The 23,284-nt window shown below is 61.4% G+C and overlaps 1 protein-coding gene across 1 annotated transcript in view; it reads left to right on the forward strand.

The window, feature by feature from the left end:
- The first annotated feature begins 1,394 nt into the window (after window positions 1-1,394).
- Window positions 1,395-23,284, forward strand: part of LAMA5 (laminin subunit alpha 5) — a 51,816-nt gene continuing 29,926 nt past the window's right edge. The window contains exons 1-11 of the mRNA XM_070381451.1: window positions 1,395-1,851; window positions 6,519-6,671; window positions 15,157-15,274; window positions 16,062-16,180; window positions 16,266-16,436; window positions 16,634-16,731; window positions 21,039-21,154; window positions 21,496-21,614; window positions 21,722-21,812; window positions 22,031-22,165; window positions 22,347-22,409. Of these exons, the coding sequence (XP_070237552.1) occupies window positions 1,573-1,851; window positions 6,519-6,671; window positions 15,157-15,274; window positions 16,062-16,180; window positions 16,266-16,436; window positions 16,634-16,731; window positions 21,039-21,154; window positions 21,496-21,614; window positions 21,722-21,812; window positions 22,031-22,165; window positions 22,347-22,409 (1,462 nt within the window). The 5' untranslated portion in view covers window positions 1,395-1,572. The remainder of the gene's footprint in view (window positions 1,852-6,518; window positions 6,672-15,156; window positions 15,275-16,061; window positions 16,181-16,265; window positions 16,437-16,633; window positions 16,732-21,038; window positions 21,155-21,495; window positions 21,615-21,721; window positions 21,813-22,030; window positions 22,166-22,346; window positions 22,410-23,284) is intronic.

The following is a 23,284-nucleotide window of genomic DNA, read 5'->3' on the forward strand; positions in this document are numbered from 1 at the left end:
GGTCTCTGGGGAGGAACAACCTCTTCTCCCCCTCCCCCAGGTGGAGTTACAGAATAGCCTGGGAGCAGAGGGAGATGAGAAAGAAGAAGGGAAAGGAGAGAGAGGGGAGGAGGGAGCCAGCCCACACTGCCTGCCTGTCTCAACTCTGCAGAGAAGCTGCCGTCCAGCCCCTGGGATTCAGGATTTGCAGAAGGCCAGGGACAGCCAGAAAGATGTGACCAGTGGTGTGACCTTCCGGGAACAACTACTGGGGCAGGACCCGCCAGGACCAGCTGGCTGCCACCCCACACACTTACTCAACTCCCCAGGACTGTCCAGGGGGTCCCACGTGGGACAGACACCCAGCTGGCCTAGCTCATAGACTGGGGGCCCTGCCAGCCCAGCAGCTGCGCCAGCCCCATCAGGGCTTCCCTTGAGGCGGATGTGGGCCAGGAGCTGAAGGAGGGGAGGAGACCCAGTGGCCGAAGCCACCCAAACGCAAAAACAGCTGGGACACAATCCTGAGACACAATCCTGAGCTTGGCGTCTCTTCCAGCCCCATTTCCCCAGTGTCCTTGAGCACCTGCCCTGAGCCTGAGGGTTCCACTAGCAGACAGAGACGGTGGCACCAGGGTGAGCTCACACTTGGCCCCCCCTTCACACAGCAGGTGCTCAATAGATGCCCTCCTTTGCAGCCAGTCTTCCTGGCACCTACGGGGCTCTGAGTATCCTCCCTTCACTGCAGAGGGCCCCACTTCCCCGTTTTAGAGAATTTTTAAACCAAACCCTGCGCAGGCAGGAGTCAGGTGGGGTTGAATCTGACCTGGCCCCTCGCAAGGGAACACGGAGTCCGCAATGAGGGGTCTCCCTCTCCCTCTGCAGATCGGATTGTCTCCGGGGCCACTATCCACCGCCATTCACAGCCGGCAGAGTGCACCTTCCTGCACACCTGCTGGATGAGGCAGAATGGGGGCCAGTACCATGCGCAAAACACCGAAAACCAGCCGGCGAGAGGCGGCCAGGATGCGCTGCGCTCCGGGTTTCACATCTCAATCCCAGGGACTCCGCGTTTGGGCTCCCTGGCTGCGGTCACTCGAGTCGCTCTGCCGGTTCTGGGGTCGCGGGTGGGGACGGGCTGGGCCCGGACTGGACCCGAGGCGAGCGGCGCCGAACCCGGGACCGCCGGGGACCCTCGGCCGCCTAGAGGTGCCCGAAGTTAGGGAAACAAAGAGCGGATCCGCTGGACCGAGAGGAGCGGGCCGGCGCGTCCGGGGCCGCGGTGCTGGAGGGTGCAGGGGGCCGCCAGGAACCGGGAGCCACGCCCCGGGGCCGCCTGGGCGCAGCATTCCCACGGCCCGGCCTGAGATCAGCAGGTGTCCCCCTTCCAGGAGGCCGGCCGGGCCGGGGTCCCAAGGGTTAAGGCGGCCGGCCGCCCCTCCCCCGGCCTCCCCCGCCCCCTCCCCGGGGCGCGGGGCCGAAGCTCCCGGGCGGGCCGGGGCGGGGCCTGACGTCCGCGGGCGGAGCGAGCCGAGCCCGGCCGGGCGCCGCAGACCCGCCGGGCTCCCGCCTCGCCCGCAGTCCCCGAGCTGGAAGATGGCGAAACCGGGCGCGCGGCCCCGCGATTCCTGGGGCCCCGCGCCGCTGCTGCTGGCCGGACTGGCGTTGCTGGGCGCGGCGCGGGCGCGGGCGGCGGGCGGTGGCTTCAGCCTGCACCCGCCCTACTTCAACCTGGCTGAGGGCGCCCGCATCGCCGCCTCGGCCACCTGCGGCGAGGAGGCCCCTGCGCGCGGCGCCCCGCGCCCCACCGAGGACCTCTACTGCAAGTTGGTGGGGGGCCCCGTGGCCGGCGGGGACCCCAACCAGACCATCCAGGTGAGCGAGGGCGGGAGGCCGGGCGGGGGTGGTGGGGACGCCCGCGCGGGGCGAGCACCGGGCTCAGACTCCGGAATTCCAGCCCTACTAGGCGAAGAGCCCAGGTACGGACCGCGGCCGCCGCCCGTCCCAACGCCCCAGTTCTGCATTTCGGGGGACGGAAGGGACCCCAGCTCGGCCCTTCGGGTTCAGCCAGAGAAGTGCGCTTCCCGCCGGGAAGGCGGCACGCAACCGACCCGGGCGCGGCCGGCACCGGTCGAGTTCGGCAGCAGTGACGAGCTGGACGGGAGGGGCTGGTGCCTGGTCCCTGGCGGCCCCGAGTCCTGGGATCCCGGCGAGGGCGGGACTTGGCTTCCGTGGCCGGCTGCCTGTGGGGAGGGGGCCGACCGCTCCGCCTTCCTCCGGGACAGGCTGGAACCTGCTGGCGACGGGATGGGCCAGGGATGGGGGCGGAAGGGCCAGACACAGGAGTGCTAACTCCGGCTGGAGGGTTGAAGCTGTCCCCGCCGGGGTTTCTAGGGAGTCGGTAGGACCCTCGAGGTTGGAGGGGGACAGACAGAGGGGTTTTTAACTGGGGATGAGAGCTCGGAGGTGTAATCGGGGCATCTCTCTGCCTGGGGGCGGAGTAGGGCCTGCTCTGGAGGTTCCCTGACACTCCATGCAAGGCCCATCCTCCCATCCCTGTCCTACCTTAGGGAGAGTCTGGGGGCCCCAAGGCTGTTGTAACCTGAGCCTCAGCCTCCAGGGACTTGCTGCCACCTTCCTGGTAGGAGAGACTGGGGGAGGGAGGAGCCGTGATGGGGTGATGAATGAGGGAGGTACTGCTGGGGCCCCTTTACAGGGCCTGCCTGCCCACTCCCCTTGCCCCCCCCCAACCCCATGGGGGTGGATAGAAGTGAGAGGGGGCCCTGGTGCGGCAGTGTTGTCTGGGACAGAGTGTCACTTCCCTTGGGCTCCTGAACACACCTTTCTGGACTCATGCTCTTCTGCAAGCCCTGCCCAGCTGAGGGGGAGGTCTCAAGCCCACGTTTCAGGTGGGGAAACTGAGGCCTGTAAAGCCCCAAAGCAGACCAGGATCTGGCTAGGGTGAGCGGGGCCACCTGGACCCCTACCCTGGGCCCTTAATGTTTCTGGGTGACATCAGAGGGGCCAGGTCAAGAGGAGGAGCTTGTGGGGGGCTCCAAAGCTGCCCAGAGGGCCTGGCTAAGTGCCCGCCCCCAGATGCTCCCCGGAGATTTCACAGCTAATCAGCTCAGGCTCCAGGCCACCTCCCCCTGCCCACCTGTGCTGCCTGCCCAGGCCGTTGAGGAAGGGCTGCTTATTACCTCCTCACAGTGTTTACGGAGAAGGCAATGGCACCCCACTTCAGTACTCTTGCCTGGGAAATCCCATGGATGGAGGAGCCTGGTAGGCTGCTAAGAGTTGGACACGACTAAGCGACTTCACTTTCACTTTTCACTTTCATGCATTGGAGAAGGAAATGGCAACCCACTCCAGTGTTCTTGCCTGGAGAATCCCAGGGACGGGGGAGCCTGGTGGACTGCCGTCTATGGGGTCGCACAGAGTCAGACACGACTAAAGCGACTTAGCAGCAGCACAGTGTGTAAAGGAGCAGCCCAGGAGCTGGTGGCCTGTGCCCAAGGCCCTCTCCTTAGCTGTATGGCTTCCTCCTATCCCAGTCTCAGGCTCCTCATCTATAAAATGGGTACATCACGAGGGCCGCCTCACCTGAAGCCGTGAGCTTGGCCTGCCTAAGGGGCCTGGGAGGCAGTCTGTCACACAGTGACCGCTTGGCAAGTGGCCGTGGCCGTGGCGTTGCAGGCAAGGGCCCTGAGCAAAACTTGAGTCCTGCACTCCCAGTCTAGCAGGTTAGGACTGAGGCCTCACTTTAAAAGTCTGCAGTGCTCAGCTATGGCACCCCTGTTTGGAGGCTGCCAGCATGGCCAGAAACACTGATGGCCAGCCGTGGTCGAGTCACCGGACCTGCTTCCCCGTCCTCTTAGGGGACGAGGTCTCCTTACCACCCTTGCCTCTTGTTGGGTTGGTAAAAGGCCTTGTCTGCAAGCACCTTCTGGAGCTAAGTGACCAGGCCCACCTCTCCATCCTAAGAACCCAATTTTGTGGGTGGGTCAGGAGGGTCACATGGTCCACAGCTGCAAGCCAGCAGTTTCTGGGGTCCCCTGGAGGAAATGGGGCAGAAGCTGGCTGGGGGCATGCCACCCAGGGCACAGGATGAGCCCTGCTGTACATTGGGTCGAGGCAGTCCTGTGGGCAGCTGGGGCAGGCAGAGGGTAACTTGGGGATCTGGCCCTGTGACTTCAGGTGGGCACGTGAGATATTCTGGGCTGGCCCCAGCACTGCAGGGGAAGTCGGGGGCTCAGCTGCCAGCATGGTGACTCACTGGGAGGGGAAGTCCTTATCACTGCTCCTTGCTTCCTTGTTCTGTTCCCAGCAGGACCCTCTGCAGCGGAGGGGCGGAGGGAACCTCGTTTCCCCACCCCTCCACCCCCGGCTCCATCCACTGTGCGCCCACGTCAGGCGGCCCTGCTGTGGCCCCGACTCTCTGTGGACCTGAGCAGACATTTCCATTGTCTCCTTTGACCAAGGCAGTCTTCTTTGGAAGGCCCACCACCCCAGCCAGACGGCCCTACCCACCTCCTCTGAGAGCCCCACCAGGCCCCAGACAGCTTGCACACATGTGCTCCGTGTTTCCCATGATCGTCTCTGAGCCCACCCTCTGGGAGCTCTCACAGTCTGGGACCCGGAGCCTGGGTTCCTCCATGTGAGCTGGTGGTATGGCTTGTACAGATGGTGCCCCTCTTTTGGGTGTCCTGCCCATTGCTCCTGCTCCTCTGTGTGGCAGCTCTGGGTCATGACCTCAGGGATGCAGTTAAGAGCAAGGCAGGGGGAATTCTCTCATGGTCCAGTGGCTAAAACTTTGTGCTCCCAATGTAGGGAGCTTGTGTTCGATCCCTGGTCAGGGAACTGGATCCCACATGCTGCAACAAAAAGATCCAGTGTGCCACAAGTAAGACCTGGTGCAGCCAGATAAATAAATAAAATAAATATAAAAACAAGGCAGGTGCACGCCACCCCCTCGTCCCCTCTGCCCAGGGAGGCAGTAAATGAAGAATCGCCAACAGCCTCATGTGACAGAATAAATAAAGCAGAGTGGTGGGGGGTGGGGGGTGTCAGGTCAGCTTCTTGGGTGGTCCTACACAATGGGGCCCTGCTAAGGAGTAACAGCTGATCTGGAGATCAGGGTTCCAGGGCCATAGGGAGAGGGTAGAGGGGGGTCTCCCCAAGCACCCAACACAGAGGGTTCTGCTGCTTGGCACCCAGGCTGCCACCTCTTGGTCTTGCTGTCCTGGCCACAGGGTGGAAGCCGTGAGCAGGTGTGTCCAGGGGAGGCAGGGGCGCACCTTGCCTGGGTGGAGGCTGGGAGCTCTTAGGCTGCCAGGCCTGGGAGGGGGGACAGGGCATCTCCCACGCTCCCAACTCCTAGGAGGAGATCTGGCCCCCTGGGAGGCTGGGAGGGGTGGAGCAGCCACATTTCCCAGACGCAGCCTCTCTGGGCCTCAATCAGTGCCAAGTCTCCGAGGGCCGCCTTTGTGTGCGAAGGGACAGTAGGTCTGGTTTCCTCTGGGCTGGGGGGTTGGGCCTCCACTGGGCCAGCATCCAGGGCCCAGCACTGACCCCTACCCCAGCCTGGGCTTCCAGCACCTGCTCCTACCCCATGGGGACAGCAGGCCGGGATGGCGCTGGGAGCCCTTGTGTCCCCCGCCAGAGGACAGGGCCCCGGCAGGTGGCTGGACCGTGACAGAAGCAGCTGCCAGGCCCCGCATGGGATCCATTAATCCTGCAGTGGCTGCAGCAGGTGCCAGCATTACGCCCACTCTTCAGACAGGGCAGTGAGACTCAGCCGCTGCTGGGATCTGGCCGGGTCCCAGAGCTCGGAAATGGCAGAGCCAGCAGGTCCCGGCCTCGTCTGCCGGCTGCCCACGTGCCTGCCCTCTGGGGCCTCCCCACAGGCTGCCTCCCTAGAGACCCTGCTCCATGGCTCTGGGTGAGAGCCTGGCAGGGAGGTTTGAGGGATGGGCTGGTAGAGGTGGGGAGGAGCACACACTGGGCCTGGGCCTTCTGACTGTAGCCCTACCTTCCTCCCTCTTTAGGTTCCCACTGGGCCCCATCCTGTGCCAGACCTTCTAAAGCCCCCTGCAGTGGCCAGCTTTGTGGGGGAAATGACATGTGACTTGCCCCTTAGCCAGCCCTTTGCCCTTCAGCTCCAGTTGCACTGGCCTTCTTGCTGTTTACTTCTAGTTTGCTCTTCCTGCCCCAGGGCCTTTGCACAGCCAGCCCTTCTTCCTGGAGCATACCCTCTTTTATGGTGTAGGACTCAGATGCCGCCTCCTCAAGGAGGCCTACTGTGATTTCTCCACCTGCACTGGGTGCCCCTCCCCCGCCCACTCTCCTGTTTCCTCTATGGCAGGTGTGATCGTCTCTCACATGAGCTGTGTTGGCACCCAGTGTGTGTTTGCCAAATGAAAGAGTGAACGGCAGACAAGGCTCCGCAGGCTAGGGGTGGGCCCCGTGGGCAGGGGTGGGAATGACCAGAGAGGCAAAAGGTCACAGCACGCCTTGGCCATCTGACTACCTCTCCCCCACAGGGCCAGTACTGCGACATCTGCACGGCTGCCAGCAGCAACAGGGCTCACCCCGTGAGCAACGCCATTGACGGCACGGAGCGCTGGTGGCAGAGCCCACCATTGTCCCGGGGCCTAGAGTACAACGAGGTCAACGTCACCCTGGACCTGGGCCAGGTATAGTCCCTGTTCTGTCTGCTGCAGCCCTACCCTGTGTCTCTGGCCGAAGGGCTCCCCTTGGGGCATGGACTGGAAGGCGGGGTCTCCACCTAGAGTGGGCTGGGAGGCTGGGCTGGACCGGGCACGGACGGACTGCTTGTGGCAAGCTCAGCACGGACACAGACGTGGCAGTGGGCACCTTCCATTGTTTTCTCAGCATCCTCATGGTTCACAGCAAGGCGGGAGGCCAGATGGGGGGCTTTCCAGAGGTCACATGGAGAATTAGGGTGAGGGGCGCAGGGGGGCTGACACGGAGGTGGGGCTGAAGGCTGTGGGCCCTGTGCCCCTGGCCAGGCGCCCTGGTGTTTACTCAGAGGAATTCCTCCGCAGGGAGCCAGGCCCGCTGGGGAGTGGGAGGGGCTGCAGGAATGCACAGGCCAGCGGAAGTGGACATTCCTAGGATACCTGTGCTGCGGGGCCACCCAAGGGTTAGGTGTGCCCCCCCCAACTCCCATTCAGGCGGGCAGGAGGGTGTCAGGTATTTCCCCCTTTGGTGGATCTGGGCTGGTTCAGGCTCACACTCCCACTCCCCACAAGGTATCTGGCCTTGGAATCCTGGCCTGTGAAAGGGGCCAGCAGTCCCATCGCCTCCTTGGGTGGAGCGGGGTGGGGGTGGCAGGTTGATGAGGCCGAGCCCAGAAGCAGCCAGCTCTGGGCTTGCCTGGGCATCGGGCTCAGGGTTGATCCTGCTCGACCCCACGCTCACCCCTTCCCTGGTCACATGAGCCCAGGGGCCTGAGTCCAGGCCGGCTTAGCCACATCCTGGTGTGTGACCTGGTGGGTCTCTGCTCCTCCACTGGGCCTCCATCCTGCTCTCACCTTGAGGGCATCCCAGGAGAGGTGGGGACACATCTCCTGGAAGCCTGGCTGGGTGGGAGGCGGGCCCTGCAGGCGGGTTTAGTGGGCAGTGTTGGTTGCCTCCTGCCCCGACCTGGAGGCCTGGTGGGCAGGGGTTGGTGAGGGGAATGGGTTTGAGTCCCAGTAAGTGGCCTGGGAGTTCCAGGGGAATGGAGGGGTGGGGTTAGCTCTTAGGCCCTGGGAGGGGCTCCCTTCCTAGGCCCTGCAGGAGGCCCCTGGGCTGCCAGGTCTGGGGGGCGCCAGGCCCACTGCCCTTCAGCTCACTGGGCCTTCACCACACCTGTGCTCTCTTCCCTTCCGCTGGGAGCATGAGAGGGACCTCAGCAACCCTGTGTGCCCCAGGGTGCCCCTGTCTCTGGCACTGCCCTAGAGGGGTTGCCAGGGAGGGAGAGGGGGACATGGACTCTGCCACTGCCCTGGGGTCAGCAGGGGAGCTTGTGCTGAGCCACTAGGTCCTTCTCGCCCCTCCTCCTCTGTGGACAACCCTGGCCAGACTGGGGCAGGGCAGGGGTGCTCTCTGGGCACACAGTGGTCTGGCCTCCCGAAGCAGGTGGGCACAGTGCCCTCCCGAGGTGCAGTGGGTGGGGCCAAGGGGGAGCTCGGACAGTGCTAACACCACCCCACCCCCTCCCCATCTTTGTGGCCCCCTGCGCCTCGGTGTCTATCTGTGTAAGAGATGCGGAGGCAGGCGGGACATTTGCCCTGCAGACTGGACCTGCGCTGGGGCCACGGTTTCATTCTGTGTGCGTCTTGCCCACCAAGACTCGGTTTCCCCAAATGTAAAATGACACAAATGGGAAAGCGACCGTTTCCAGCCCTGCTTGTGGGAGATCGACTCTCCCACCCGCCGACTGCTCTTCCTCTCTCTCTCCCCGTCCTCTCTTTTTGTCACCCTCCCACCCATCCATCTACCCACCCACCGTCCCACTCATCCATCTACCCACCCACCCACCAGCCCATCCACCTAACATCTGTCTACCCGCCAACCCTTTGCTCTTCTCATGTCCCTACCCCTCCCTTCTTCCTTCTCCTCTTTATGACTTATGGAAGCCCCCGTCTTGGTTAAGGGGATGCCAGCCTTGGTTGGGGCTGGGGCCGGGGAGCCTAGGACGTGCCCAGTTGCGTGCTTTGGAGTTGAGTGGAGTGGAAGCACCCAGTGTCCAGCTCCGTGAAGAGAGAAAACCCTTTCCTAGGCATGTTTCTGAGCCACGGTGGAATTTCAGAGATGACTCCCGCGTTCACCACCTTCCCTTTAGGAAAAGGAGCTCATTGCCCCTTCCTCCCTGAGTCACTGCGTGACGACTGGGTCCCTTTGGCATACCCTGCTCGTGGGGGTTGGGGACAGAGACCAGGCTCCTCGTGGGCAGAGGTGCCCATGGGGGTAGGAAATGGGAGCTCTGGAGGATGGAGGGGGCACAGGCTGGAGTGCTGGGGGAAGGCGTTTTGGAGGCGCCCTCACAGCGACCCTGGGATCTACCTCCTCAAGTGCCCCCAATCTGGTCATGGGAGCAGCTGGCCTGCAGCCAGACTGAGGGTGTCCCGGGCAGGACCCTCCAAGCACACTGGCTGTGCAGGGGAAGAGAGGCCAGTGGGAGGGGCCTGGGGGTTCCCTGGCTTGGGGGCTGGGCCTTCCTTTGGGGCACAGGTCCCCCTGGGGTGGGGCTGGGTCTTCTGTCGGGAGGCAGTGAGTGGGCAATGAGGTTGGGCCCTCCCCCTGCGGCGGCTGCCAGGGGCCTTTGTTCTGGGATGTGAAGCGGATGCCCCAGGAAAGCGGGTGGGGGCGGGGCAGCTGGCCCTGGGCATCAGGAGGACTTCCTGCCCCGGGAGGCCAGGGAGGACTGCTGGCAGCTCCTCTTCCTCCTCACCCTGGGGGTGGGGCTGCGGCTGGTGCGGCCTGGTCCCTGTAGCGTCCATCTGTCCTGGGGCCTCGAGGAGTCTTCTGCCTGTCTCTCTTCATCACCTCTGACCTTCCCCAGGATGGGGCAGGGGTTACTGCACTCTATTCCCCCCATTTTGCAGATGGAGAAACCAAGGCCCCAGGAGTGAGGGCCTGGCCAAGAAGGGCGTGGAGAGGTCCAGGCCTCCACTTCTGCCCTGCTGACCTTGGCCAGGACCCCAGACCTGAGAGGACAGTCTGTGGGGCTGAGCCTGTGGGATGCAAGCCTCAGAGAGGGTCTCTGTGGCTGGAGACCGAGGGGGCACTGTCCCGAGTCCCAGCAGTGGCCTGCCTGGGGGTCCTCAAGGGGCCAGCCAGCGGGTTCTTGCTACCTCCTGTCTCCCCCTCTTGCCTGCCGCAGACTCCCTGTTCTGAGCCTCACCCTCTGTGTTCCCAGGGGGCCTTAGGGAGCTGGGCAGGGTGAGTAAGGGCTGGTTCTAGGGGGGAGTCCCCTCCCTCTCCAGATGCCCCCTGGTGGCCCAGTCATGGGGGAGGGCCTCTCCCCAGCAACCCCTACCTGTGGGCTCAGCCCTCACTCCTCAGATGCAGAGGCAGGTGAGGAATAGAGGTCCCCTCCCAGCTGTGGGCTGTGTTCTCTGCTTGTGCCCTGGGCGGAACAGCCCTTTGTCCCAGCCCTGAAAGGCCAGGCCTGGAGGGGAGGAGACTGGAGACCAGGTGAGGGGTACAGTGGAGGGCGTTTGGGCTGGCAGTGGGGTGTAGGCTGGGGGGTTGGGTGGGAGGCCAAAAGTGTTGGTTGGGAGACTGAAAATGCCAGGGTGAGGGGTCTGCCCTCCCTGAGGAACAGTGAGGAGGCAGGGAGGGCACCAGCTGCCCCTCCACCCCCACCACAGGGGGGTTGGAGCCCCAGTGTGGAGGAGAGGCTGGGCTGACTGTGCCTCGGGCCCTCCTCTGGACGTGGGCTGTGAGCACGTGCCTGGGCCTTGCTGCTCACGAGGGCCCCAGACGTGCTGGCTGCTTTGTGGTCAGGACCCCCTATGCAGCTCTACCCTGCCCACCCTGGTCCCGGGCTGTATCCCCTCTGAGCTGGTCAGTCTGGAGCTCCCTAGGCAGGCAGCCTGGCCTGCTGGGTTATGAGGTCACGGTCACTGGCCTGGCTGGCCAGGCCTAGCTGGGCTCTCAGCCATGTGGGCAGCGCCCCAGGAGGGTCAGCGGGGTTGCTCAAGGGAAGTGGCCGGAAGTATGGCTGAGGCCGGCCAGGCTCTGGTTACAGGTGTGGGGGTCTGGACCAGACACAGCCTCTTGGGATGGGCTCCCTGGTGGGGCGGGTTAAGAGCCTGGGGGTCTGGGACAGCCTCCCCAGGTTGAGTCTTCAGGCCAGCAGGGCCTGCCTGTCCCTTCTCTCCTTGTGGGAGCTGGGAGACCCTGCCTCAGCTCGTCCCTTGGCTTGAAGGACACAGGGTCAGAGGGGCTGCCAGGGGCTGGGACTGGGGGCCATTTGTCCTCTGCCCCTGCTGCCACCCTCCCCGGCCATCATGGCACGCAGCAACACTCCGGCCTCCTCATACTGAGCCCCCCAGGCTCCTTCTGTCTGTTTTTAAACAAACGCTATGGCGTTGGCTTCCAGCAACACAGCTCACACTGAAGTCTATAAACTGTTTGGGTGTTGGGGTCCTCTTGGGATAAACTCCACTTCCTATGGCCTGAGGCTGGCCATCTGGCCTGACCTGGGCCAGGCTGCAGGGGATGTGGGACAGAGACAGGAGCTCTGGTGGGGGTGGGGTGGGCCTGAAACCCCTCCCTTCAAGGCAGGGGCCCCAAGACAGCATATGGGTGGTGTCTGAACTCCCTCCCAAGCCCAGCTCCATTGAGGTGCTGGGCCACATGGGTGTTTGCCCTTCACTCTAGCTGGTGGGCTCCTATAGAGCTGTCAGATTGCCCAATTGCTGAAAATCCCCCTACTTGCTCCACTCTACACACTGGTATGTTGGGCACCTGGCCCCACAGTCAGGGCTCCTGGGGCCTCTGTGTGCCCACTCTATGTTTCCAGGTTTTATTTTTTTTTCTAGCAGTGGCTTTTCCACTCCTGTAGTGGCAGCCACGTGTGGCCTGTTTTCAGCTCCCCGTTGTGTGTTATGTGGATGGCCATTCTTATTTACCCAGCTGGGGGCCTGAGTTGATGTGCCCACTAGGCCACCCCCACTCCCCACCTCGCGCTGTGGCATTTATGTTTATCAAGGTTTCTAAATCGGGTCTCCAGGGAGAGGGCAAACCCAGGGTGCTGGCTCAACTAGATTCAGCACACAGGGCCCTGAGGCCAGTCCAACGGTCTGGGGTGGTGGTCCAGGAGGTCTGGGTGCCCCTGGGAACAAAGGGGGAGCTGGTCCGGACGCCTGGTCTAGGAGGGGCTTCCTGCCCCACCCGGCCCGGTTGGGACCCTGGCCCATCCCTGGGAATCAGCATGGGGCCCTGCTTCCTGTGGGGTCAGGCTGAGTCACAGGCTGCCTGGTGATTCATGCTGGCGGCCCAGCGGGTGGGGGCAGGGTGCTCCCTCCCCAGGACAGGGGCACAGGGCCTGGCTCGGGGCAAAGGTGGAGTGTGCTGGCTCTGATGACCTTGTGCTTCCAGAGGCTCCAGCATCAGCCATGTCCTTGGTACATGGGTGCCTGAGCCCAGGAGTCTTCCTGCCTGCTGTCCCCTCCTGCACCCCTGTCCCTGGGGCTATGGAGACCCCCTGGGGGTCTGCAGTAGCGGCTTCCTCTCTAGCCCTCCCTGTGTCTTCTGACTCCAGCCCATCCCTTGTTTGCCCTCCCCACCCCCCAATCTCTGCCTCTGGTGTGGCTCTGGGTGACCTCTGCTCGCCTGCAGGAACAGGTGGCCTCTTCTCTTTGGAGACTCTCCGAGTCTTCACACCCTTTCTTCAGGTCTTGCACCCTGACCCCCGGCCTCTGACCTCTGCTGTGTTTGTCCCACTACTCCCTGCCCACCCTGGACCATCTAGCCACTGAGGCCTGGGATGCACCCAGGCTCTCCAGGCTCCGCCTCCCGCTCTAGGCAGCGGTCACAGGGCAGACCCCCTCCTGGCGAGCCTGGCCCTCCGAGGTCAGGCTGGGTGGGGGGTGCTGTGGCTGAGAGGCGGGTCCGGCTGCTGTCCTGGAGACGTGCCTGCCCCAGAATAGCCAGATTTTTAAAAATAACTCAGGAGGCTTTTGTTTGGCTTTTGCTTTAAAAGACTTTTTTCCTTTTGCGCAGAGCTCTGTAGCAGCGGGAAAGGTCAGGGGAGCTGGCAGCTGAGCAGAGTGGAGCGGGCGGGGACGGCGTGGGGAGGGCCGTGTCCAGGGAGGCCAGGGGTCTGCACTCGCTCCGGGTCATGCCCGGGGCGGCTGTGCGGCTCCCCGAAGCAGAATGGGGACAGATGGGAGAGCTGAACATATGCCGTCCCGTCCCTCCAGCCTGCTGTGACAGTGAGACAACCAGGTGGACAGATGGACAGAAGGCAGGGGTCTTCCTTGGAGCACACCCAGAGGGCTGGGCCTTGCGCAGGGTTGGGGGGGGTTAGTTTTCATTCTGCCCCTGTCCTGCCTGATTAGCATCTTCAAGTCAATATTTGTGCAAGTGCTCTCAGCTGGGAAAAATGTGTGCAGCCCGCCGACCTGGGGGAGGGACCAAGCTGGCCACGGAGGGTGCAGCCTGGTGGCCTCGCTCAGGGAAAGGCGGGGGTGGGCCCCACGGGGCTCGGAGCAAGGCTTTAATCTCTCTGGGGGCTTTCTGTGGCAGCCATGCTGCCGCCCCCAAAACAGCCTATGTTCAAGTCCAGTGCACACTGAGGCCCCCACTCTGCCGTGTCCCCCTTCCTCATGAAGACCCCTCCTGGCACAGGGGCTGTTTGCGGTCCCCAGGGCTTCCTGGAATGCCTGAGGGGTTGGCCAAGGTGCCTGCCAAGTGTAGGGTCTGTACCCCCAGAGGCTTGAGCCCTTCCCCTGACTGGGCAGGGCCAAGTGGAAGATGACCTCAAGGCCTGGCAATGGGTGAATAGGCCCTCACCCCCTACACACGCCCTGGGAAAGGCCTCTCCCTGCAAAGCCAGGCCTTCCCAGAAGGGCAGGGTTAGGAATGGGCGTGTCTCAGGGTCCTGGGATCTCACAACCCCCGCCCCCTGCCCCACCCCCCACGCCTGGATTCTAGGCGCTGGTCTCCTGAGGGCTGGGCCCTGAGCGGGTCCGTGGTCCCCTCACTGTCCGAGGGGTTACCATAGCAGCTTCAGGTTGACCAGGGGAGGGGGTGACTGTGGGCATTGGGCAGCCCTGGTGGGGACCCCTGCTCTGTCCCTAGGCTTGGGGCCTGGCTCACTGACAGACCAGCTGGTTCCAGAGCAGTGGACACTGGAAGGGGCCTGTTCCCCTGGGCTGGGCAGGGCCTCACTGAGGGGACAGTGAGTGGCCTGAGGTGCGACGTTGCCCTTGAGGCTGGTGAGCAGTTCAGAGCCCACCTGTGAGCAGGTCTGGCATGGGGGTGTGACTGAGGGCCCCGAGGGGTGGGGCGGGCATTGTCCATGGGTGGGGTGCTCACTAGCTGTGTCTCTGCCCTTCGTCTAGGGCCTCAGCTCTCCCCGTGTACAGACTGGGCACCGGGTTCTCCGCCGGCCCTGCCCAGGTCTCCTTGGAGCCCAGACTTTGCACATAGAGAGCGTTCAGAAAATGGCACCTCATCTTTGGCTTTGGGGCAGAGGTGGGGGAGGAGAAGGGGTCATTGGCCCTCTAAGCTGAGGTCTGGGGCACGGGACAGGGGGACATCCAGGGATGCCGACCTCTGGCCCAGAGGAGAGAGACAAAGGAGTGAGGTCAGATTGAGACCCATGCCTCTGGATGAACAGCCTCCCCCGTCCCCCTGGCCATGTGCTGCCCCAACGGCTTGGCCCAGCAGAGCTCCAACTTCTGACTCCTGGGTTGGCAGGGTCTCCCTGGCCCAGCTTTGGAAGGTCCTGTGTTTGTCTCTTGGGGCCTTGTGCCAGTGGCAGGCAGAGGCTGGGCCCTGATGGATCCTCGCTGCCTGCCCCTGTGGCTGGTCAGTGAGTGAAATGTGCAGGTCCTGAGTTGGCTCTGAAGATGATGGGGTCACCAGGATGACTGTGACAGGGGCCCCCATCCAGGGCAGGGGTTTATCGGCCTGCTGTGCAAGGAGGCCAGGCTCCTGGGAGCTTGGGACATCACCTGGCCACCTTCCCAGGCCAGCCACCAGAGCTCTGGGGACAGTGGGATGAGCTTCTGCCATCACTTGGCCCAGCCCCACTGCCTGGGCCCTGTAGACAGGCTGCCTGCGTGTGGGCCCTGTCTGACTTCAGCCCCCATCAGGCTTGTGTGCAGCCTCAGCTGGGGTGGGGCTGGGGAGGGGGTGCGTCTGAGCCCTAAGTCACCCTCAGGCTCAAGAGGGGAGCCCTCCAGAAATGCTGGGTTCTGCTGGTCATCTCTATGTCCCCAGAGCAGGTCTCAGTGGCTCCAGGCTGGCCCGCAAGCCAAGGAGCTGCTCCCTGAGCTAGCTGGCCCTCTTACCTAGGTGTGTCTGGCCCCTGAGGGCAAGCCCACAGATATCCCCTGGAACCTCACCTCACAGGGTGGGGGCAGCCCTCCAGGTGTTTGGGGGCCCCACATGGCGTGGAAGGGATCTCAGGGGTGTTCACCCACCATCCGGCAGGTTTTCCACGTGGCCTACGTGCTCATCAAGTTTGCCAATTCCCCTCGGCCAGACCTCTGGGTGCTGGAGCGGTCCACAGACTTTGGCCACACCTACCAGCCCTGGCAGTACTTTGCATGTGAGTCTCCCAGAGTGAGGGGCTGGCAAGGGGGGATACCCTGGGTGAGTGGGCTGCCAGTGCTGTGCTCTCAAGGCCTCTGGATACCAGGCCTGCCCTCACGCCCGGCTTCTAGGTGGGCTGGGCTGTGGGGTGCATATTCCTGAAGGCAGCTGGGGGTTCAGGGCCTTGCGTCCGTGACATGGCACTGCTGGGTCCATCTCCTAGCTCGCTGTGGACTGGCCTTATGCTCCAGCAACTCCCAGGTGGCAGAGGCCACCAACTTAGCTGCCCCATCAGGAGAGCACGGGGGCCCTGCGCCCCTGCTCACTGGTTGGCCCTGCCACGTGCCACCCTGACTAATCATGTCCACATGGCTCCAATTGGGTGGTCCTGGAACTTGTGTCCCCCTCAAGCTCCAAAGCCCAAGAGTGAGTGCAGGGCAACCCTGTGAAGGACAGTCAGGATGGGTGCCCCAAGGCTGGGGTTGGGGAGGGACACACAAGGGGACACTCTGCAGAGAGAATGGCAAAGGCCTGGATGGTCAGCTCACCAAGGGTGGGCAAGTTCAGAGCCTCCCGGCAGGGGCACCCTGGGTCCTGAGGCGCCCTCTGGAGGAAGCTGCGATGTGCTCCACGCTCTGTTCAACAAAACCCTGAGGGTGGCCGCGATGCTGCATTCCTGTTGATGCTTCCTCCTGGCTGAGGCCATGTGGCTCCGTGAAGACAGGGCGCCCAGGGCAGCAGGGCACTGCCTCCTCCGAGGGCTCCCCCAGAGCGCCGAGCGCTCACCCTCGGCATTTCCGTAGCCTCCAAGAGGGACTGCCTGGAACGGTTCGGGCTGCGGACGCTGGAGCGCATCACGCAGGACGACGATGTCATCTGCAGCACCGAGTACTCCCGGATTGTGCCTCTGGAGAACGGCGAGGTGGGCCGGGCGGGACGGCGTGGGGCATGCGGTCTGGCGGTCAGTGCCGGCACCATGCCCCTGCCTGATCTGCGTCCATCCTCAGATCGTGGTGTCCTTGGTGAACGGGCGCCCAGGTGCTATGAACTTCTCCTACTCGCCGCTGCTGCGTGACTTCACCAAAGCCACCAACATCCGCCTGCGCTTCCTGCGCACCAACACGCTGCTGGGCCACCTCATGGGCAAGGCGCTGCGGGACCCCACGGTCACCCGCCGGGTGAGCGGGCGGGCGGGCGGGCCGGGCTTCGGGGCAGGTGTGGGCGGGGCCCCGTGGAGCTGGTCCTGCTATGGGCGGGGCCACGGGGCGGGGCTGCTGTGGGCGGGGCCACGGGGGCTGGGGCTGCTATGGGCGGGGCCACCTGGGCTCAGGGCAGGAGTGGGAGGCCACGCGCTCACGTTGCGGGCCCTGCACAGTACTATTACAGTATCAAGGACATCAGCATCGGCGGCCGCTGTGTCTGCCACGGGCATGCGGATGTCTGTGATGCCAAAGACCCCACAGACCCCTTCAGGTGAGACCTGCAGCTCCCTGGTCATCCCCCCATCTCGTGCTGAACCTGAGGGAGAGGAGGCCTGGTTTCATCGCCCCTACACTGGCCCCTCGCCCCTCGTTTCCCCGTGGCCTCAGTTTCCCCGTGTGCACAGTGAGGTGGAAGGGTAGGGCCTAGTGTCTGGCTTGGGCCTCTGCCCTGCTGCCCACAGAGGTGGAGCCTTACCTGGACCTGTGACCCAGCTGCTCCTCTGGTGGAAACCCCAGAGGTGCAGGGGAGTCTGAGGGAGGTAATTGCCTGAGGCTGCATGTTCCTGCCCTCTGGGGTGAGGGGAGCTCTCCCACCTTCCTTGAGGACACAGATTATACACTCCCTGCTGCCCCACCCTGACCCCCATCCTGGACACAGGCAGGGGCCGAGGCTCAGGACAGGGAGCAGCCCAGACCCCCCCTCTGACACGCTCAGCGGGGACTCTGAGCTCAGCCAGTAAGGCGGAGCTCAGGAACCTGCGTCTTTAACAAGCTGCCACTGGTGCTATGTGCCTAAGTGGCTCCAGCGCCATGAATTCAGCAGTGAGCACTCAGCTAAATTATCAGCTGGAGCCTGGCACTAGGCCAGCTCTCCTCCGGGCTCGGCAGTGGATTCGTCTGTGTGTTCACGCCTCCCTCCCTCATTTTCCTTTCCCTCTTACCTCCCTCCCTCCCTCCCTCCTGTCCATCAGCAGCTGTGTGTGGAGTTAACACATGCTGGGCTGTTTTCCTGCTCCAGAGGCACAGGTGGGCTTCCCGCCCCACCCCAGCAGCCCCTGTTCTGGGCAGGCAGGAAATGGGAGGCCTGTGCCCAGCGCAGGGGTCCTGGCAGGGCTGAGGGCTCTGGGGCATAAAGCAGGTCCAGGGCTGGACAGGCGGTGCTGGAAGAGGCAGCAGAGCCTGCCAAGGGAGCCTGAGGCCAGGCTCCTGCAGCCCCCAGCCCTTGCTGGCCACCTCCTCCTGCTGCTTCCCTCGCCTTGAAATTGTGCAGCCCCCTCAATTCTGGGGTTTATCGCTGTGTCCACATCCTAGTTGATAGGGAGGTGGATGAAGCCCAGACAGTGCAGAAGCTCACCCCTGTTCTCATAGTCAAAAAACACTAAGAGGTGAACCCTAGACCTCCTCAGGCATGGCTGATGGGTCTGCAGCGGGAGGGGTATGATCACACTGGTGCAGGCCCCCAGAACCCGTGTGGTCCATGCAGCCTCAGTGTGGCCCTGGGTGAGGATTCCTGCCCACAGCTTCAGGTGCTGAACCCAGATGCAGTTGGTTGCTTTGGGAAATTAAGTGCCAAGTGGGACTCGTGATGGTTGTTTAGGGCGCCAGCTGGGCGGCCAGATCAGCTCCAGAGGAGAGGCAGGCCTGCCCGTGCCTGTCGGGAGGGCGTCGGCATCCGCCCTGACTCACCTGCACCTGGGCATGAGCAGAGCTCTGCTCACCCTTCAGAACGTGTGGGGTGTCTCTCCCAGAACCGCGAGTGCTGACACCCCTCGCTCACCCATGCCCCACAGCGTCGGCCTGTTGTGTCCTCCCTGCGTTCTGTCTGCCACCTCCTCTGCCTCTTCCATGAGGGCTCTGCCCTACCAGCTGCTCTTCTCTGCCCCTCAGCCTCTACCACCATCACCTCCACCCCCACCTGCATCCTCTCTGCCCTCTCTACCACCATCATTCTGAGTGCTGACTACCTGCCCCATGTGCCCAGCCCCCAGTCTCTCTTCTCCACCCCTCGGTTTGGAAGACACGTGTTTTGTTTCTGTTGTGTCTTAGTCTATTCAGGCTGACAGAATGCCAGAGGCTGGGCGGCTTATAAACCATGCAGACTTATTCCTTACAGTTATGGAGGCACCTAAGGCCCTTTTCCTAGTTCATAGGTGACTGTCTTCCAGCTGAGTCCTTGTAGTGTGGGAGGGGCGAGGGAGCTCTCTGGGGTCTTTTTATTTTTATTAAGATTCTTTTTTGTTTTAAAGCATTTTATTTTTGGCTGTGCTGGATCTTTGTAGCTTCTTGGGAGCTCTCTCTAGTTGCAGAAAGCGGGGTCTATTCTTAATTGTGCTACTTGGGCTTCTCATTGTTCCAGAGCACAGGCTCTATGGCACATGGGTGCAGCAGCTGCTGTGCTGGCTGAGTTGCCCCACAGCATGTGTCCTTCCGGAACAGGGATTGAACCTGTGTCCCCTGCTTTGGCAGGTGGACTGCCAACCGTTGGATCGCCAGGGAAGTCCTCTTTGGTGATAGTTTAGCTGGTTGTAGAATTCCTGGTTAATGGCTATCTCTTTCAACACTTAAATGTCATTTCACTGTCTTCTGGGTTATAATCTTTAAAGACTCTCTTTCTATGGTTTCAACCTGATTGCTCCATGAAGTGAAGTTCCTGGGGTGCAGCCCTGCTGCTGGTTGCATCGACTGACCCCATTGGGTTGTTTCTGTGCAGGTTTTCAATAGGGCTTCACCTGTGTGGTGACCATGTGCCCTAGATTGGGAAGAATCCCTCCAGCGTGGTTTTCCAAGGACTTTTGACAGATGCCCTAATCTTTGTGTTAATTTCCTGGTTAAGGGGTACACTGACAGTGTTCAGTTCAGCCACTCAGTCGTGTCCAGCTCTTTGCAACCCAAAGAACCATAGCACGCCAGGCCTCCCTGTCCATCACCAACTCCTGGAGTCCACCCAAGCCCATGTCCGTTGTGTCGGTGATGCCATCCAACCATCTCATCCTCTGTCATCCCCTTCTCCTCCTGCCCTCAATCTTTCCCAGCATCAGGGTCTTTTCCAATGAGTTAGCTCTTTGCATGAGGTGGCCAAAGAGTTTCAGCTTTAGCATCAGTCCTTCCAATGAACACCCAGGACTGATCTCCTGTAGGATGGACTGGTTGGATCTCCTTGCAGTCCAAGGGACTCTCAAGAGTCTTCTCCAACGTCACAGTTCAAACGCATCAATTCTTGCAGCACTCAGCTTTCTTTATTGTCCAACTCTCACATCCATACATGACTACTGGAAAAACCATAGCTTTGACCAGATGGACCTTTGTTGACAAAGTAATGTCTCTGCTTTTTAATATGCTATCTAGGTTGGTCATAACTTTGCTTCCAAGGAGTAAGCGTCTTTTAATTTCATGGCTGCAGTCACCATCTGCGGTGATTTTGGAGCCCAGAAAAATAAAGTCAGCCACTGTTTCTCCACCTATTTGCCATGAAGTGATGGGACCAGATGCCATGATCTTCGTTTTCTGAATGTTGAGCTTTAAGCCAACTTTTTCACTCTCCTCTTTCACTTTCATCAAGAGGCTTTTAAGTTCCTCTTCACTTTCTGCCATAAGGATGGTGTTATCTGCATATCTGAGGTTATTGATATTTCTCCCAGCAATCTTGATTCCAGCTTGTGCTTCATCCAGTCCAGCATTTCTCATGATGTACTCTGCATAGAAGTTAAATAAGCAGGGTGACAATATACAGCCTTGACGTACTCCTTTTCCTATTTGGAACCAGTCTGTTGTTCCATGTCCAGTTCTAACTGTTGCTTCCTGACCTGCATGCAGGTTTCTCAAGTGTAGATTCTTGAAAAGTCAAACACCAGCCCCAGGGCCTTGGTTGAGGATCCTCAGTGCTGCCTCTCCAGGCTCTGTGTGCAGCCCCTTGTGCAGGAAGGGAGGGGCTCAAGTGGATTTGGAGCTCTCAGTCTCTTCTTCTTTGACTGGCTCCTGGGGGCGGCTCAGGACTTCTAAGCACTGTGGTACTGGTCTAGGACTGAGGAGCACATGGCCCTGGGGTGGGGCTGTGCTTCCTGCTCCCCCTTTGACTGAGTTGTGGAGGTGTGTGCTGAGGGGAAGGGTGGTTCTGTGCTCAGTCCTCAGCTGCAGCCAGCTGTCCCCCTGCCCACTGAGCCAGCAGGAGCTGCTCTCCAGGACAGTAGGCTGGATTCCAACCCTCTGACTGGAGTCCACCCCCAGCTGGAAGAGGAAGCAGTTCTTGGCCACTTGCCCCTGGGGAGGAGCCCTGGGTAATAGGGGCGTCTGGCTGAGCCCAGGGCTGCCTGCCTGCTGAGCAAGACCCAGACCTCAGAGTTGGCCCAGGGAAGCTGCAGACTTGGCCTGGGTCCTGGCCGTGATGGGGTGGGTGTAGCTGGAACCTGAGGGGCCCAGGGCTCAGGTTCACCTGTGGTCAGGGGCCACATGCACTGACCATGCCATGCTCTGTCCCAGCTCCCATCCTCCATGAAGTCCCTACACAGCCACTGCCCTTCTCTGGTCCCTCTGGGTCCCCGGTGGGTCTGAGCCCTTCCTGTGCCTGTGTGTCCCCTACAGGCTTCAGTGCGCCTGCCAACACAACACATGTGGGGGCTCCTGTGACCGCTGCTGCCCCGGCTTCAACCAGCAGCCATGGAGGCCAGCCACCACAGACAGTGCCAATGAATGCCAGTGTGAGTGCCCCTCCACACGCCCGCACGGTGCTCACACATGCTCAAATGTACTCATACCCACACAGTGTACTCTTGTACTCACGTCACATTCTTATTACTCATGTACACACACGCTTGCACACATGTGCATGCGCACACGTGCTCACACAGTACATACAGCTTTCATACATGTTCACACATGCTTATACATGCTCAGAAGAGTGCTGTTGGCACACTCAGGCAACATGGCACACTCCATCACCTGAGTCTGGGGTCACCTGTAGTTTATGGGATGTGCCCGGGGGTCCCAGCCGGGGGAGGGTCACAGAGGCCTGCCCACAGCTGAGCCCCTTGCTCTCCAGCCTGCAACTGCTATGGCCATGCCCACGACTGCTACTACGACCCGGAGGTGGATCGGCGCAACGCCAGCCAGAATCAGGACCAGGTCTACCAGGGCGGGGGCGTGTGCATTGACTGCCAGGTGGGTGAGGCTGTTGCCAGGTCTGTGGTGCGGGTCTCGGGTGGGCAGGGTCTGCACAAGGCTGGGGGCCGGGGGTTCCTGGACTCAGCGGCCCTGTCCTGTCGCAGCATCACACCACGGGCATCAACTGTGAGCAGTGTCTGCCTGGCTTCTACCGCTCCCCAGACCACCCACTCGACTCACCCCACGCCTGCCGCCGTAAGTGGGGGTGACCGGGTGTGGTCGGGGTGGGGGTGTCCCAAGGGTATCCAGGAGCAGGGTGTGCCCAGATGGGGGGTCCTGGGGCCTTTGCAGCTATCTGGGAGGCCGTAACTCTCATCCCACATCCCAGGTCAGGGGGGAAGGCCGATGCTGACCCTCCTTGGAGGCCTGAGAGCTGTGGGCTTGGGGTCCCCTGTCTTCCCACGCCCATTTAGGTTGCAACTGTGAGTCGGACTTCACAGACGGGACGTGTGAGGACCTGACTGGCCGCTGCTACTGCCGGCCAAACTTCACGGGGGCGCGATGCGACGCGTGTGCTGAAGGCTTCACTGACTTCCCACACTGCTACCGTGAGGGCGTAGCTGGGGATGGGGGGATGGGCAGGCACCTGAGTATCCCCCGATACTGGGCTGGAGCCAGTGGGGAGGGGTGGGAACCCTTTCATCCTGCTTGTACCGCTGGTGATGTGGGGAGACCCTGGCAGCCGGGTGCTTACCCCACCTTGCTGACATGTGCTGTCTCCTCTCTCAGCGGTGCCTTCCTCCTCCCACAATGACACTGGGGAGCAGGTGTTGCCTGCCGGACATATCGTGAGTAAGTGTCCCTCAAGATCCCCATCCTGCCTTAGGCCCCACTGGAGCAGTGGGGCAGAGTGGGCCAAACCCAGGCCCACAGAGTCGGCGGTGCAAAAGTAATTGTGGTTTTGCATTGTTGACCTTTGCTGTTTGATATTGGAATACATTTTTAAATGTGATTATGTGATGCATCATTTTAATGCACATTTCTTACTTTATGTTCTTTTTGCTAACGACTTATTGAAAGTTGAAAGTGTTAGTTGCTCAGTCACGTCCGACTCTTTGTGACCCCATGGACTGTAGCCCACCATGCTTCTCTGTCCATGGGATTTTTCCAGGCAAGAATACTGGAATGGGCTGCCATTTCCTTCTCCAAGGAATCTTCTTGACCCAGGGATTGAATTTGGGTCTCCTGCATTGCAGGCAGTTTCTTTACTGTCCCCCAGGGAAGCCCTAATGAGTTATTACTTGCTGTTTGTGAAAGTGAACGTTGCTCAGTCATGTCCGACTCTGCAACCCCAGTTTATTTTATATTTATTTTAGATTAGGGAAATGATATTAGGCAAAAATCAAATTTCAGCGATTTTCTTATTCGAGTTCAAAATGGGTTGTAAAGCAGCGGAGACAACTTGCAACATCAACAACACATTTGGCCCAGGAACTGCTAATGAACATACAGTGCAGTGGTGGTTCAAGAAGTTTTGCAGAGGAGACGAGAGCCTTGAAGATGAGGACAGTGACCAGCTATCGGAAGTTGACAACAACCAAGAGAATCATCAAAGCTGATCCTCTTACAACTACATGCTCCTGCTGCTGCTAAGTCGCTTCAGTCGTGTCCGACTCTGTGTGACCCCATAGACGGCAGCCCATCAGGCTCCCCCGTCCCTGGGATTC

This window comes from Bos mutus, chromosome 13 (assembly GCF_027580195.1).
Source record: "Bos mutus isolate GX-2022 chromosome 13, NWIPB_WYAK_1.1, whole genome shotgun sequence".
Taxonomy (NCBI): domain Eukaryota; kingdom Metazoa; phylum Chordata; class Mammalia; order Artiodactyla; family Bovidae; genus Bos; species Bos mutus.